Raw genomic sequence first — 13,168 nt, forward strand, 5'->3', positions numbered from 1 at the left:
GTAAAACCATCACTCAACAACTTCTCGTCACAACTGCGAATTTTCGATTAGTATACCAATCGACATTCTAGAAGGAAAAAATGGGCACAATTCCAAGCGAAGCAGCTCCTGCATATGAGGACCTATTCGCAGGGAATACATCAGGCGTCCGTCTCTGCCTATCGCATAGTCATAATGCTAGCTAACTAATCATGACAGTACATATCCATCCCGCAAAACGTCCCCCAAAACGAAGATACCTCTATTGATATCGAACAAGACCAAGTCCATCTACATCAGCATCAACATGGCCAACCCGAAGGAGAAGAAGAAGGAGACGGACACATCCACTGCTCAGCCTGCGACCGCCTCCTCGAACGCAAAGAACGACGCGCAAATCAGCGGCATTGCTGCACAATGCTCGCTGTGACGTTTATGGTTGCGTTTTTGTGTTTGTTGATACTGGGGTTGGGCGTTGTTGTTGCCAGGAGTGATTAATCTTATCTCCATTCTACTATTCTACTATTCTGAAGATGAAACGGTTACGGATTGGAGTATATCGCCCCCCTCTCTCCCACGTTTAATGGCATCCAACCTCTCAGCGCTGCTTTTGTATATACGCGGTAGATCGGTGTCGTCGAATGATTTATCGTGCAGAATCATCTGTGCTAAGCCCTTGGTTGAGAGGAATATAACCGGCATACCGTGTCCGTTAAACCCCGCTGCTATGAACTGGGTTGGTCGTGAGGGGATTGCGCCGATATGTGGTGCTGAGTCGGCCGAGTAGCCCATTACTTTTCTCATCAGTATTCTACTGCTTTTGATATTCGAGGAACCGGGGGAGGGGCACTCACTGCCAGTCCACAACCCCTCCACAACCGCACCCGTATCCTCCCATCCAACAAAATACCGCTGCATATACCCCTCAAAATAATCTTTTGTCGATTCAATCAAACTCGCATCGTCTATATTCCCGTACCATTCCGAATTTCCCTCCGGACCCTTTTCGGGGAATGTATGGATCTGGTGGGCGCCTCCGATTATGATACTTCCATCGGGGCGGACGATCATGTAATCTGCGCCGTCGCTCGAGTCGGGACGGAGGATGTATGTTTGTGACAAAAACGGCGGTCTTTTCCCTTTTCCATCAGTAGGGGAGACGATGTGAGCTACCATCCCCTTCGCGGGGATTATGGCGGGCTCGTATTCAGGTAATAAACCGAATGTATACGCATTAGTGGTATAGACTACTTTCTTCGCCTTGACGGTTCCACGAGGCGTGGCGATTGTATGCCAAATTGATCCGTCCGATGTTACGGATGTAACGGGTGTAGTTGTCTGGATATTCACCCTGTCACCTCCGTGTTTTAGGATAGAACGCAAAAGTCCCATGATGAATTTGTAGGGCCATATTGAGCCTGCGGTGAATGAGAAGGCTGTTTTTGCGCCTTTGACGCCGGATATCTTCCATACGTCAGTCTCATCATCCCCTCGAATGGATGGGGAGGGAAGGGGCGTACAGATTCAGCATCCCTATCAGGAATCTGGAAAATATCATCTACAAATCCACACCCCGTCTTTCGCAATGCCTCAATTGCCTCTTTCGTCGCGTTTCCTCGCTCCTGGTCAAGGAATACATTCATATTCTGCGTAAGCAGAAAATCGCAATCGTCTATCGCTTCCGTACGGATTACGTCTTGAATAGCTTTGATATGCGAGAGTTCGAATTCAGCGACTTCCCGCGCGGCGTCGAGGCCGTAGCGGTTGATGTACAGTGGAATGAGGCTGTATGTATCTGGTCGTACATGGCCGCCTATTTTCATCAATCATCATCAATCAACTATCAAAACGGGGGCTGAGGGAGGGGTACCATTCCGCCCCGTTGCACCGGAACATATACTCCTCGCTTCTAGGATTGTGATTGTTGGTGCCTCTGACGATGATGATGGATCCGAGGTGAGGAGGTGGTAAGCAAGACTTATACCGGCGTATCCAGCGCCGATAATGATTATATCTGATTCCAAGGGCAAATCAGGAGTGGACCGGATTTGGTCGAGGGGCGAACGGTCTGTGAGCCAGAAGGGGAGGGTGGAGTTGGGGACTGGGAGGAAGGGTTTGGGCATTTTGGATGTTTCAATTTGGTGGAGGGGGTGATGATCCAAGGTTGGGGGTTTGGAGGTCTGCTCGATTGTACTTATATCTGATAAAAAGTATGCAGGCGGTAGATTTCGGAATAGATATCTGATAAGTATGTGAGTCATGTAGAATGTAGGTACCTATACCGTACCTAACCCCGCGTGAGGATCCACGATGTATTCCGAACTCCGGCTTATCTGACTTGCAACTTTCACTTGGTAGAAATTTGACCGGCAACCCACTGTATTCCACTCTACCGTTCTGAACTTCTGATGCTATGCTTTATGAATCAAGTGTATGTCATTAGAACTAACCATAAGCCTGCGAAGAACAATTGGAAAAGGGAGATGAGTTCCTCCCTACGCGGATTCTAATCCTCAGCCCGCATGTCTGCCTACTGAATATGCTCTTTCACATAGGGCTTCAAGAGAATTTCAATAACTATGATGGAGAGCCTACTTAATTAGAATTGATTACTCGGGGAATGCATTGGGCAGTAGCACTGGAGCAATACCAGTCAATCCGACGCAGTGTCTCTATCAGACTGTGAAATTCATGATTAGCATGCTACGAGCTGGAGATGCATATGCCAAACACCCCAACAAAGCTATTCAATGTATGATGTATCGGCGATAGTTGGGGAAAATAAAGCATATGCCTTGGACTACCCAGAGATTGATACTATCTCTCCATGTGTGACGAGTGATACGAGTTTGGAAAACTGTGGATCATCCTCTGAAAGTAATCTTTCTTCGGAGAGTCTGATGTCGTCTTCTGAAGTCATGAACAAACTCGATAGCAGGAAGGACAAGGAGTTTCTAGGCATAAAGAGAAGCGGGAATGTAATGGACGGAAGTCGGAAAATGATGCAGCCTCGAAATCCGTGCTACAGCTCTAAGACCGTATGTAATAACTACTCAGACTATCGGACACGGCGCATGTTGGTTCGAGAGCCAACCCAGCCGAATAATTTGCCGTTGGCCTTGACTTGGTATCATTCACTCGTCTCCATGCTGTACACAATTGGTTGACCAACTTATTGAGAAGGTCGTCTACACGCTCACTGGTAGCAGCTGCGGTATAGATGAAACGACTGCATACAAAGAAAATCACCAATCCATTTAGCGTTCACTCGAGTCTGTATAACCTATACACAAACAAGACTAATTTCCCTACAGTGCCTCAAACATCTTTGCTATCTGTACCAGAATATCAGCTAGTTTCTCTGGCGCTGCGAGTTGCGGGCTGTGGCCTGTCTCAATCTCCCAGGTATTCCACTCCTTCCCTGTAGCCTGTAACATCATGGTTTGTGCCGCGTAGGGAACTGCCTGATCATGAACTGTCTTGATATAAGCGATCCGGCCATTGTATGTTTCACTATCCCAACTTGCAGCTGGACAAGGGCTCGTGAATGAAGTTTTGCATTGGCTGACACAAGATAGCACTGCTGCATCTGCTAATTCCGTGGGTAGATCATTAAATAGTGGTGGTTTAGGGTCGTCGCATCGTAAATAAAAATCGATTTACATCAACGCGAATGTGGGGTGGCATATGCCCGCCAATATTCGCGACAAGATCCAATCCATCCCCTCCTTTGGCAGCAACTGCAGCGATGAATATCTGACCCAAGACCCATGTCTTCTTCCCCTCAGCAATTCTGTCCGCTTTGGACAGTCCCCGAGCAGCTGCACTAGCTGGAATTGAGCTATAAGAATGGCTGATTACAATGACGTTGTGTTGCTCAATGTCGAGAACCGGAAGAAGCATACGCGAACGCACATATTCCGCATCATCCGCGGCAGTGATATGTTCGGTAGCACCGACACTTGGTAAAAGGAGCGCTGAAGGCACCATATCCTTTACATTGAAGTTGGTGTAGCAAGTAGCCATAAGCAGCTGGCGTTTGTGACGCTCCGGGAACGAGGACCAAGACTGGACGGATGCGGAAATCATGGTTTATTGTCTTCTGTTTTCCAAGATTTTAGCAATGAATGAACGAAGTGTGTTTGATACCTGATGTCTTGGGTGATCCAAATGCTACCTAGGTAGTCTCCTGTTGATTTATATGTACAATTTCAGGGGCAGGGACTTGGACGATGAGCCAAGTAATGTGACACAATGGACAGGAGTCTAGTCAACCAGACAAAGAGATATAATAACCCGCTATCCAACTCATTCCAAGGTGCGTTTTACCATGCTATATGCGTGGATTGTAAATCAGTTGACAGGGGTAAATGCAGTATGATTTGGTTACATGCAACATGCATTACACTGTATGTAGGTGCTGTATATCCATACTCTCAGTAAATGGATTGACCATACATCTAGGCGAGCATGTTTCGTCCGCGTCGAAAGACGTCCGAGGGCCCGTCATCTGAACCTGTCTGTCGCCTTAGACCGGTAACCAAACCCTCTTGTTTAAAGAAAAAGCTTTTTGCCTAATTTCATGTCTGACTAGTTGAAAGGTGCTGCTATAGTTGAATTATAGGAATAACGATCTTTTAATCTGGAAAAAAATATCTACAGTATCGCAAAAGAAGGAAAGACAGAAAATTTCCGAAAGCGTATCATCCATGTCCAGGTTTCTTAATCCCGGTCTTCATAGCTAAGCCAACTCTGGAGCAACGTGCAGAAGCTGAATTTCGTCCAAATTACTTGGCCACTTAGATACTCCTGAGCCTGACATTCCTCCAGGGCGTGTCTGTTCGATTATGCAGGATGTCTCTGCCCACGGATGCAATTCCCTAATGGGTTCAGCTGATCTAGTAGCATGGTTCCTGTTTGTAACTGCACTAGAAGATGTTGTCCTCGAGAAAATCCTTGACGAAAGATGTTGAAAGAGGGTTTTCGGACCGTATTTTGCTCGGTACAGGAGGCCCAAGGCTAGAAGACAGCCCCCGATGATAAACACAGGTGGCTCGATGGAATATTGTATATGAAAGGTGCTTGTTGTTAGGTTAGCATTGTTACATCAAATTTTATGGTGATAACAAAACAGAGGTTCCAGATATAACCCACGATTGAAGAGGCTGGTCGGTATTGCTGGGACCTTGGTGTACCGCACTGCGTAATACAAACGAAGCAGAGAAGCCACGATGCATCTATGATACTTGGCATGAGAGATTAAATTGGAAAAAGACATAGGATAAATCTGTTACTCACATTGATCCGAATGCAAAAATCGTTGACATAATGAGCTTCCGAGACGTTTCGATATGCAGCCTTTGAATCGCAACGATGGGTAGACTAAGAGTCAAAAGATCCAAAAGCGTGTTTCCAGCCACAAACGAGAGCAGAATTGCCGAAGGGTTGATTCTGAACGGTGCCGTTGGATTCCATTGATTTTTAACAGGCCATTTGGAAAAGATAACTGACTATAAGAAAAGCTAAGATTAATGCCTTGCGTAGAGAATACCAAGATATTATCCATACCAACATCACTGCCAGGGTAAAACTTGCGAGAATAGCTAGCAGAATGTTACTGGCAATGAAAAACGATCGAGAGACCCAGAAAATTCGTCTGTAGAAAAGCAGCAGGGGCGATTTGACAAAGCCCATGGCCGCTATCTGGCAATTTTCTGCTGCAAAATTTACCTGTACTCACTGGTTAGCACATGCCGTTCATTACATTGTAACGCCCACCTTAAGGGAGAATATGATAGCGTCCATCGGAGGAATATATGATGGATCACCAACACCGTAGACAGAAACTGTGTAATCTATAACAATCGAAATTCCAGTGGAGAGAATCTGATATGATTAGCATAACAACGTCCGAGAGTGACTTTCGCTCGAATGTGACGGGATCTCATATGTACCAAGCTTATAATAACACAATAATCATCAGCACGGAGGGATTCTTTCTGATAAACCCGACAGTATAGACGTAGAACTACCGCAATTATTGCCAGTACACCGAGAATGACTGTCAGAGTCACAATCAGGGTCGATGTTGGTGTCATTTTGTTGCTGTCGGCCCGTCCAGGTTATTACGAAAATAATAACGAAGGCCAGCCGATCCGAGAAGCTGCAAACGAGCCGTCAATATTGAATATGTCCAATAACTCAAAACCAAAGAAGTATGGTGATGTTTGAGGTATAGATACCCTTTGTACGCCCTGGATAATTGTTTCCCGTGCCGGAAGCGAGGTGGCGCCTATTTGGGAAGGGATGGGATACAAACAGTTGTATATGTCGAGTCCAGTTTTATATGACAATATATCACCACCGCAGCATGAAATGCTCGTACCTACTGAAGAGTCTCTAAAAGCACGTTTTTCGTTTGTTTCCAGTGCTTAATCTGGGTTCTTCAAATCCCATAAAGGTGAACTTAATTAGCCATTCCTAAATATGACTAAGTGGCCGAGAAATATCTTCGGGTTGCTGAAGCCTGGCTCGGCCCCCTCCAGCAATAAGTATGCATACTAAAATAGTTATGTAGCCTGCACTGTAACTTACCATCCCTCATAAACCAGCATACTTCCAAGCCTAGCTCTCGCTTACGGTGCCATGCAGCCTATAATGGGGGTTTTCTTGCTCAGCCTTGCTAGGTTCGAATTTGGCCCAGTGTATATTTCACGCCAGGGAATGGAGACGACAAGTGCCTACTATCGGAATCCGGAATATAGGGTAGTGTGCTTGTAACACAGGTTAACTAGTAACATTGTATACAGTATGAATACAGATGTAATTATTGATTCACTCTATGTGCGTCCAAGGTATAACCAATAGGCTGATGCCTGAAAAATAGTCTACACTCTAGAGAAATTGTTGCAATTGCAGATATTGTGACGACGAGTAAGCAACATGAATGGTATTGGTTTTTATGTACTAGGATATTAAGCATGGATAGGAAAACAAACATGAATGAATGAATGAATAATGTTTATTACGCCTGGAGGAACTAACCCTAATCCTATGTGTGTGCCTGTCGCAGCGTCTTATCCACAGCGTTCCCGGTGTTGGTCTGCTCCGGCTTAATGGAATCACCAGCTTAACGGCATCAGTTTTTACGTACAAATTGTCCCAGATTGAGCTTCAAAATCACACCAAAGATGCCGTCCGATTCATACAAGAAACAGGAAATCGCCTATTCACGGAGTATCAGGCAAATCAAATGCTTACAGGTGAAAGTATTGCATCAGATTTACCTGATTCGGCAATTCCTTTTATAGATATTGTAAAGATTATATAGCCTTCGGGCCGATATTTATCCGTACGGGATTGAACACCTCGCTCCTGATAGTTTCCTAGAAGACAAGTAGAAGAAAAAGAACGTTGAAAAACGCTCCATCAAGAATCTATCAATCCCCAAAGGGGAGCGTACAACTGATATTTCTACTACTGCTCATAATCATCGGCAACCAGATCTTCCTCTAGAATCATAACAGATATGAAGGGGAAGGGCATTTGTGAGGCTATTCAAATATGTCAATTTGTATGTAAAAATTGATTCCGTTGAGCTGGTGGTTTCGTTGAGCTGGAGCTGTCGGATTAGTCGGTTTATTCCAGGCCAATCCTGAAGAGTGTTTTACTAGGATCAAAGAAAAGAAGTGACTAGCAAGATTGTATGTATTGAGTTCTGTGTCCCTCTATCCATCAGGTTTCAAAGCCGGGTCCTTTATAGACACCTTTGGCGGGGTGATTTGTGAGCTATCAGGAGGGGTAAATATTGGGCTGAAATCTAGGTGCCCAGATATATGCCTAAAGGTACCTTTTAGACCTGTAAGATTGAACAGTCGATCTCTCTGCCTCGTTTGAAAGCCGGATTATCTGACAGGAGCAGACCAACACCGGGAACGGCGTGGGCAAGACGCTGCGTAGTTTGGCCGCAACGGGTCACCTGTCGCTAAGGTCTTACGAGTAAACGCGTTAGACCGTGGCGTCAGAGAGGGCCCCGTCCGCGCTCCCTTGTGGGGAGGTAAGTGTCTTTATATTGTAATGGCACTATGAATCTATGTACTGGGAAAATCAAGTCTTGATTGCGTGAAAGATGACGAGTAACATGAAGTAGTTGTAAGGAAGAAGAACCCGCAGTACGCAGTACGTGTACGTGAAGTTTAATTGGATTCTCCATCCTGGTTAGGCTCAGCGTATCTACTATCTAGTTCACTTAGATATAGGGGCTTCACAATAGAATTCACTCCTCCGTGCTTCCATGTCTCTCAAGATAACACTGCCATTATCTAGTTATACCACTAAAGGTTGTTACGTACAATCCAACAATTTTCCACATTCTAATTCTGCCAAATAAAATTTGTGCAACAATAATGTTCTTCCTTTTAGGACAGAGACGGCGATCTGGAAACATGGGATTGATATGGAAGATTTCACACCAGACCGTATTTGCCCTAATTACCTCGCCTACTAGTTTTTCAGAACTTCCCAAGTCAAACAATGGAGAGATCATCAATAGCAGCTATGAGTGTTCTCATCTCTCCTTTAACCCGAGTAACTTCCGTTTCAAGACGTTTTTGGAATTCCGGGTTTCTCTCACTTTCCAGGATGGCATTTTCGTGTCTTAGAGTGTTTAGGTTAGTTTCGATGAATGTGGCCTGTTGTGCCACCGCATCTATTATTTCCTGTTGTAGCTTCTCAGAAATAGAGATGAGCTGGTCCCTGAAGCGTCGGCGATGGTCCTTGATTAAGCTCGGTGAGCCGTAGCTGGACGATATTATTCGTTTTCGACGGCCGTCACTGCCTTTACCTACGCGTGCGTGAGGACTGAATTTAAAGATAAAGATATAGAGAGAGAGATAGAGAGTGAGTGCGTTTTTGACATACCATGCTCCATGCTCGCCGAATTGTAATGTGCTTCCATGAGCTCCCCGATGATTGAGGTACGGATAGGCGAGAAAGCATTAGTCTGTACATCAGATATTTTTGACTGAAAATGATTAATGATAATATCAATTGCGTGTAACAACAGATTTCTGTGATGGCGTAATGTCACAATAAGAGGGTATAGTCGGTCTCGCAGGCTGTTATCAGGATTTGCTATGCTGGACATTAATACCTAGCTGTAACGGAGGAAAAGCAGCTATATAGCCCACTTACCGGTATCAGTTGCAATCCTAGAAACATTCTTAAATACTTCATCAATGTACCTGTAGATCTGATCAAGGTAGGAGTCAAGATCTGTGTGAAATGTGTTCCATGGCCCAGACATGTCACTGGTCATCAAGCTGATGGCTTCCTTATTCCAGCACCGATATCCCACAGCTTGCGTTTTATGTGTTCCATAATGTTGACAGAATGCTGCATGGGTGGAGGGAGAGAACTGAAATTATGTGAGTGTAGAGACAAATCATCTTTTGGAAAAGAATAAATACCGATTCCCAACTCAGACTTGCATTCCCTGCACTGGCACTCCACTGCTGCGCTCGTTGCCCTAAGGAAGGTTAGAAACAAACAAAAGATTGGTATTGATTAGTACACACGCATGTAATGTCGTAAGTGGTCATCAAATTTGGACATTATTTGGTCCGTAATATCACTGATTCGAGACACTGGAGAAGTCAACTACCATACAATCAGCGTGATATTCTTTTTTTAATTAATGCATAACAGGAATCCTTACTCGGTCTAATTCATTCTGAACTAGAGAAACCACATCTGTAAGCTTTTTTTTCCCTTCCTCATTGGTATTCGCGGAGCCCGCCTTAATCCACAATTCAATGGACCCCAACAGTGCTGGGATTTCACGCTTGATGTACTTGGTCGCTGCTTGCAGGTGGCTTTCAGCGACAATTCCAATACAATAACGACGCAATTCAAGAATTCCGCTCAGGTTTAGAAAGGGAAGAGATTCCTGAACTGGTTTATCACGCTGTTCTGAGTACATGGTGTTGCTGACGCAGAAAGTTGGCATGTTTGGATCCGCGCTGTATCGCTCTCTTAAGTCGCTACAGACCTTCTGGTTGCGCACGGCCATAATATGGCGTTTCAATCTACCAAAATTAGTATGCAGATATCTCTATATCTCAGTATGAGGGAGAGTCCTTATCGTGGGATGAACATACTCAAACTCTGAACGGTCAAGCGACTTCCTGTATGGAAAACTCAGTTCTTGAGGCTAATGATTCCACAGAGGAAACCACTTACACAGCTCTGCCGCGCTCCTGCTGAATTTCAAGGAAAATTTGTACGTCTTGAGTCGAAAGACGATGCTGTTGACTGAAATCACTGATATCTTCCTCGAGAGACGCGAGCTCTTCCCTTCTGCGGGTAATATCTTCCTCCATTCTGCTAATCCTAGCTCTCTCGGCAGGCCAATCATCTTTTGCCTCATTAGTCCTAATGTCCTTTGGAGGTGTTAATAGGTTATCACGAAATATAGACTGAATCGGTACATACGTCGGACTGTGTACAAACGACACCGATGTTGAGTAGTGAGGCCCGGCATGCTAGTTCAAACACTTCTTGCACTCCTGCATCTGTTGTCGCTCTTCCAATCTTAGCAACTGCGAATATTTGGTCGCATTGTCTGACATATCGTTCAGTGATATTCTTCCGTGCATAGTTGAGATCGCGAAGCCCTGAATTAGTCAGCATCATGTGTATTGGTGACTGCTGTATCCCGCTTACCTGGAAGGTCGACAAGTATAAGTCCCCTACTTAGTATATATGCCCTCATGTACACCCTGTAGTTGATAGAATTAGCTGATTAGGTTGGATTTATTAGGGTAGGAATCATTGAACAAACTTCAATTTGCGAATAAACGGCCAGAGACATGCTTGGCCTCCTTCCTCCATCTCAGAAGTCAATATTCTCAAACGATTGGAACATTCATTGATATCTTCGAATGCCTCTCGAGTCTCACCTACTCGAGTGCCCAGTTCTGGAGCTACTTCCGGTACCCAGGCCATCATCGTGTTGACAGCCTGGTCGTAAGGAAGATCACTAAGTACTTCGGGGATGTCATCCAACTTCCTTCTAAAACTTGCTTGGAAAGTCACTTTTGCGAGCTCGGCTTTTTGTCTCAAGTCTTCACGGGCTTCAGTTTCTTGTCTCAAATCTTCACCGGCTTCAGCCACCGTCATTGATTTGTGTTCCCGATACACTCTGAGAAGCTGTTCGAATTGAGTTCTGAGCTCTTGCACAGTGAAGTACTCAATGCCGATTGAGTAATCATTTTTATCATGAAAATGATACTCTGTGACTACACAGGTGCAGGCAGCACCACTGTTGCTCTGTTCGATGTCCATATGAGATCGTTGATCACAGTTGTCAGTCGAGGAAAGCTTACCGCTCGCGCAAACTCGATTTTATCGAGTAATGAGTTGATCAGACTACTTTTTCCTACCCCTGAATCCCCGACAAGTCCGACAATGCGGCGCGAAGGCGGTTCAAATGTGCTTAATCTAGTTGCGTGCTGGCACAAGCTTTGAATACTTGAATCGTTTTCATGGTGTGAATTTACTTCTGATAAGACTCTGGCTAGTCTTGCTGTAACATTTTTCGCGTTAGTCAAGGCTTCCTGAAATTGCGTCTCATAGAATAATGCTTGTGGAGGCTCCTCGTCTTCTACTTTGTGTGTTGGTTGCGGGATCCCAGAACCGGATCGACGGCGTCGTGATGGGGAGGCCGTTGAGCGGCCTATAATTTGACTACCATCCGCAGAGTCGTCATGACTCAGATAGATATTGGATTCTGCAGACTGGGCGCGTTGATGATTGTGCCTCATTTGTGCCACACTAATACCATCAGCTAGACCTTCTACCCCTGCGTTAGCTGTCGGATGTCGAGAATTCGTATCCGATGCTGTGGGAGTAATATGGATGGATGGAGAAGGCGAAGCAGCTGACCGCTCCCTTTGAGAGGCAGTGATCTGAGGGCTTGATATTGCCTGTTGCAGACCCGAGGGTATTTTCAAATTCTGAAAACGCTGGACTAAGCTCCCACACTCAGAACCTTCGGGCAATGCTTCTGCATAGGAGGAAGCGGAGGGTATATTAGTTGCCAGAGAGTTATTGCTGTAACTTTCAGCTGACGTTGAAGCTGGGTCTCTTTCGATGGACGGTAGTGGGTAATCGGGATCTCGGTAACGCAAGGTTGATGGCGTATATTGATTTGTGGAACGGGATACAGGATAGGATACTACACCAGTCGTGTTGAAGCTTACTGGTGATGGTGTACCTCTTTCAGAGACCGGCTCCGAAATCTTTGTGGTAGTCAGTCACAGAAAAATTCCAAACAGATCGGACAAACATACGTGTTTGATAACCATTGTCGTTCTAATTTATGGAAATATGACAAAAATCTCGTTTGATAGCATCTCACCGCAGATACGAAGATATTGTAGGAGGAATGGGCTCAGAAGTAAATACAACCAAGGCAACATGTGAGTAGATATGAGAGGCAAGATATTAATATATCTATCGTTCCAGGGGTAATTGCGAGTGGAAGTTCTTCCCAAGCGCTAAAATGCGGCGCAGGTGCTGACTGAACACAGCCTCGTGAGGGGAACCAGCAGGCGTCCGAAATGAACCATGTCTAGAGACGATGATACGTCAGCTTTGAAGGCTGTCTCATTTCCAGGAGTTCACTAAAGCTCTCCTGCATGTTCTCTGACGATGCATGCATCCTCGAACAACCGCTGTATTGCCTGTCCATGAATGCTGTGTCGAGTGCGGAGTAGTAGCAATGGGATTACGGCCTCGAAAAGTTCAGCAGGCCATCCATGAACGGACTAGAAACCTAGTCTGCATCATGTCAACGTGTTTCCAGTGCAGTAATTAGATGGCATATCTGAACTTGAGTCATCACTTTACGCTAGCTGCGGTCTGCATCTCCTACATGGGTATTCACGCCGGTGTCACTGTTAAACCAGCGGCCAACGAGGAGGCAAGTGTGGTGGAGTGACCTAGAAAATCCAAAGTGTGCCATGAGACATAATTGCATGAATCTACTCCTTCTAGCAAGTATCTTTGAGGTCGCTGCGCTTCACTCTTTAATCTGAACATCTTATCGTTATTATGACGGCTTGGTCTGGATTAGGGCATTTTACTAGATTGGAAACCCGCTGCAGAGATGTCGCTTCTTGATACGCAA

At 45.2% G+C, this 13,168-nt stretch overlaps 5 protein-coding genes across 5 annotated transcripts; 1 reads left to right on the plus strand and 4 right to left on the minus strand.

The window, feature by feature from the left end:
* Positions 1 to 80: 80 nt before the first annotated feature.
* TSTA_099410 (uncharacterized protein) lies at positions 81 to 409 on the plus strand (the record flags this gene model as incomplete). Its single annotated transcript, XM_002485882.1, has 2 exons — positions 81 to 146; positions 260 to 409. The coding sequence occupies 2 exons, from the start codon at positions 81 to 83 to the stop codon at positions 407 to 409; spliced, it is 216 nt and encodes a 71-aa protein (XP_002485927.1).
* TSTA_099420 (uncharacterized protein) lies at positions 191 to 2,102 on the minus strand (the record flags this gene model as incomplete). Its single annotated transcript, XM_002485883.1, has 4 exons — positions 191 to 773; positions 834 to 1,443; positions 1,500 to 1,792; positions 1,850 to 2,102. 4 exons carry the CDS (start codon positions 2,100 to 2,102, stop codon positions 502 to 504), a joined length of 1,428 nt encoding a protein of 475 aa, XP_002485928.1. The 3' UTR covers positions 191 to 501.
* A 1,185-nt stretch (positions 2,103 to 3,287) lies between these two features.
* TSTA_099430 (uncharacterized protein) lies at positions 3,288 to 4,142 on the minus strand (the record flags this gene model as incomplete). The annotated part of the gene is made up of 2 exons (XM_002485884.1): positions 3,643 to 4,142; positions 3,288 to 3,443 (listed from the first exon to the last, which is right to left on the minus strand). Exons 1-2 carry the CDS (start codon positions 4,066 to 4,068, stop codon positions 3,288 to 3,290), a joined length of 582 nt encoding a protein of 193 aa, XP_002485929.1. The 5' UTR covers positions 4,069 to 4,142.
* A 4,362-nt stretch (positions 4,143 to 8,504) lies between these two features.
* On the minus strand, positions 8,505 to 9,198 carry TSTA_099440 (uncharacterized protein; the record flags this gene model as incomplete). The annotated part of the gene is made up of 3 exons (XM_002485885.1): positions 8,505 to 8,821; positions 8,899 to 8,980; positions 9,172 to 9,198. 3 exons carry the CDS (start codon positions 9,196 to 9,198, stop codon positions 8,505 to 8,507), a joined length of 426 nt encoding a protein of 141 aa, XP_002485930.1.
* Positions 9,199 to 9,543: 345 nt separating this feature from the next.
* Positions 9,544 to 12,344, minus strand: TSTA_099450 (uncharacterized protein; the record flags this gene model as incomplete). The annotated part of the gene is made up of 8 exons (XM_002485886.1): positions 9,544 to 9,636; positions 9,695 to 10,064; positions 10,219 to 10,410; positions 10,478 to 10,652; positions 10,702 to 10,757; positions 10,820 to 11,307; positions 11,364 to 12,278; positions 12,330 to 12,344. 8 exons carry the CDS (start codon positions 12,342 to 12,344, stop codon positions 9,544 to 9,546), a joined length of 2,304 nt encoding a protein of 767 aa, XP_002485931.1.
* Between the last annotated feature and the right edge of the window lie 824 nt (positions 12,345 to 13,168).

The sequence above is a fragment of the Talaromyces stipitatus genome, genomic scaffold (assembly GCF_000003125.1).
Source record: "Talaromyces stipitatus ATCC 10500 scf_1105507295511 genomic scaffold, whole genome shotgun sequence".
Lineage (NCBI taxonomy): Eukaryota > Fungi > Ascomycota > Eurotiomycetes > Eurotiales > Trichocomaceae > Talaromyces > Talaromyces stipitatus.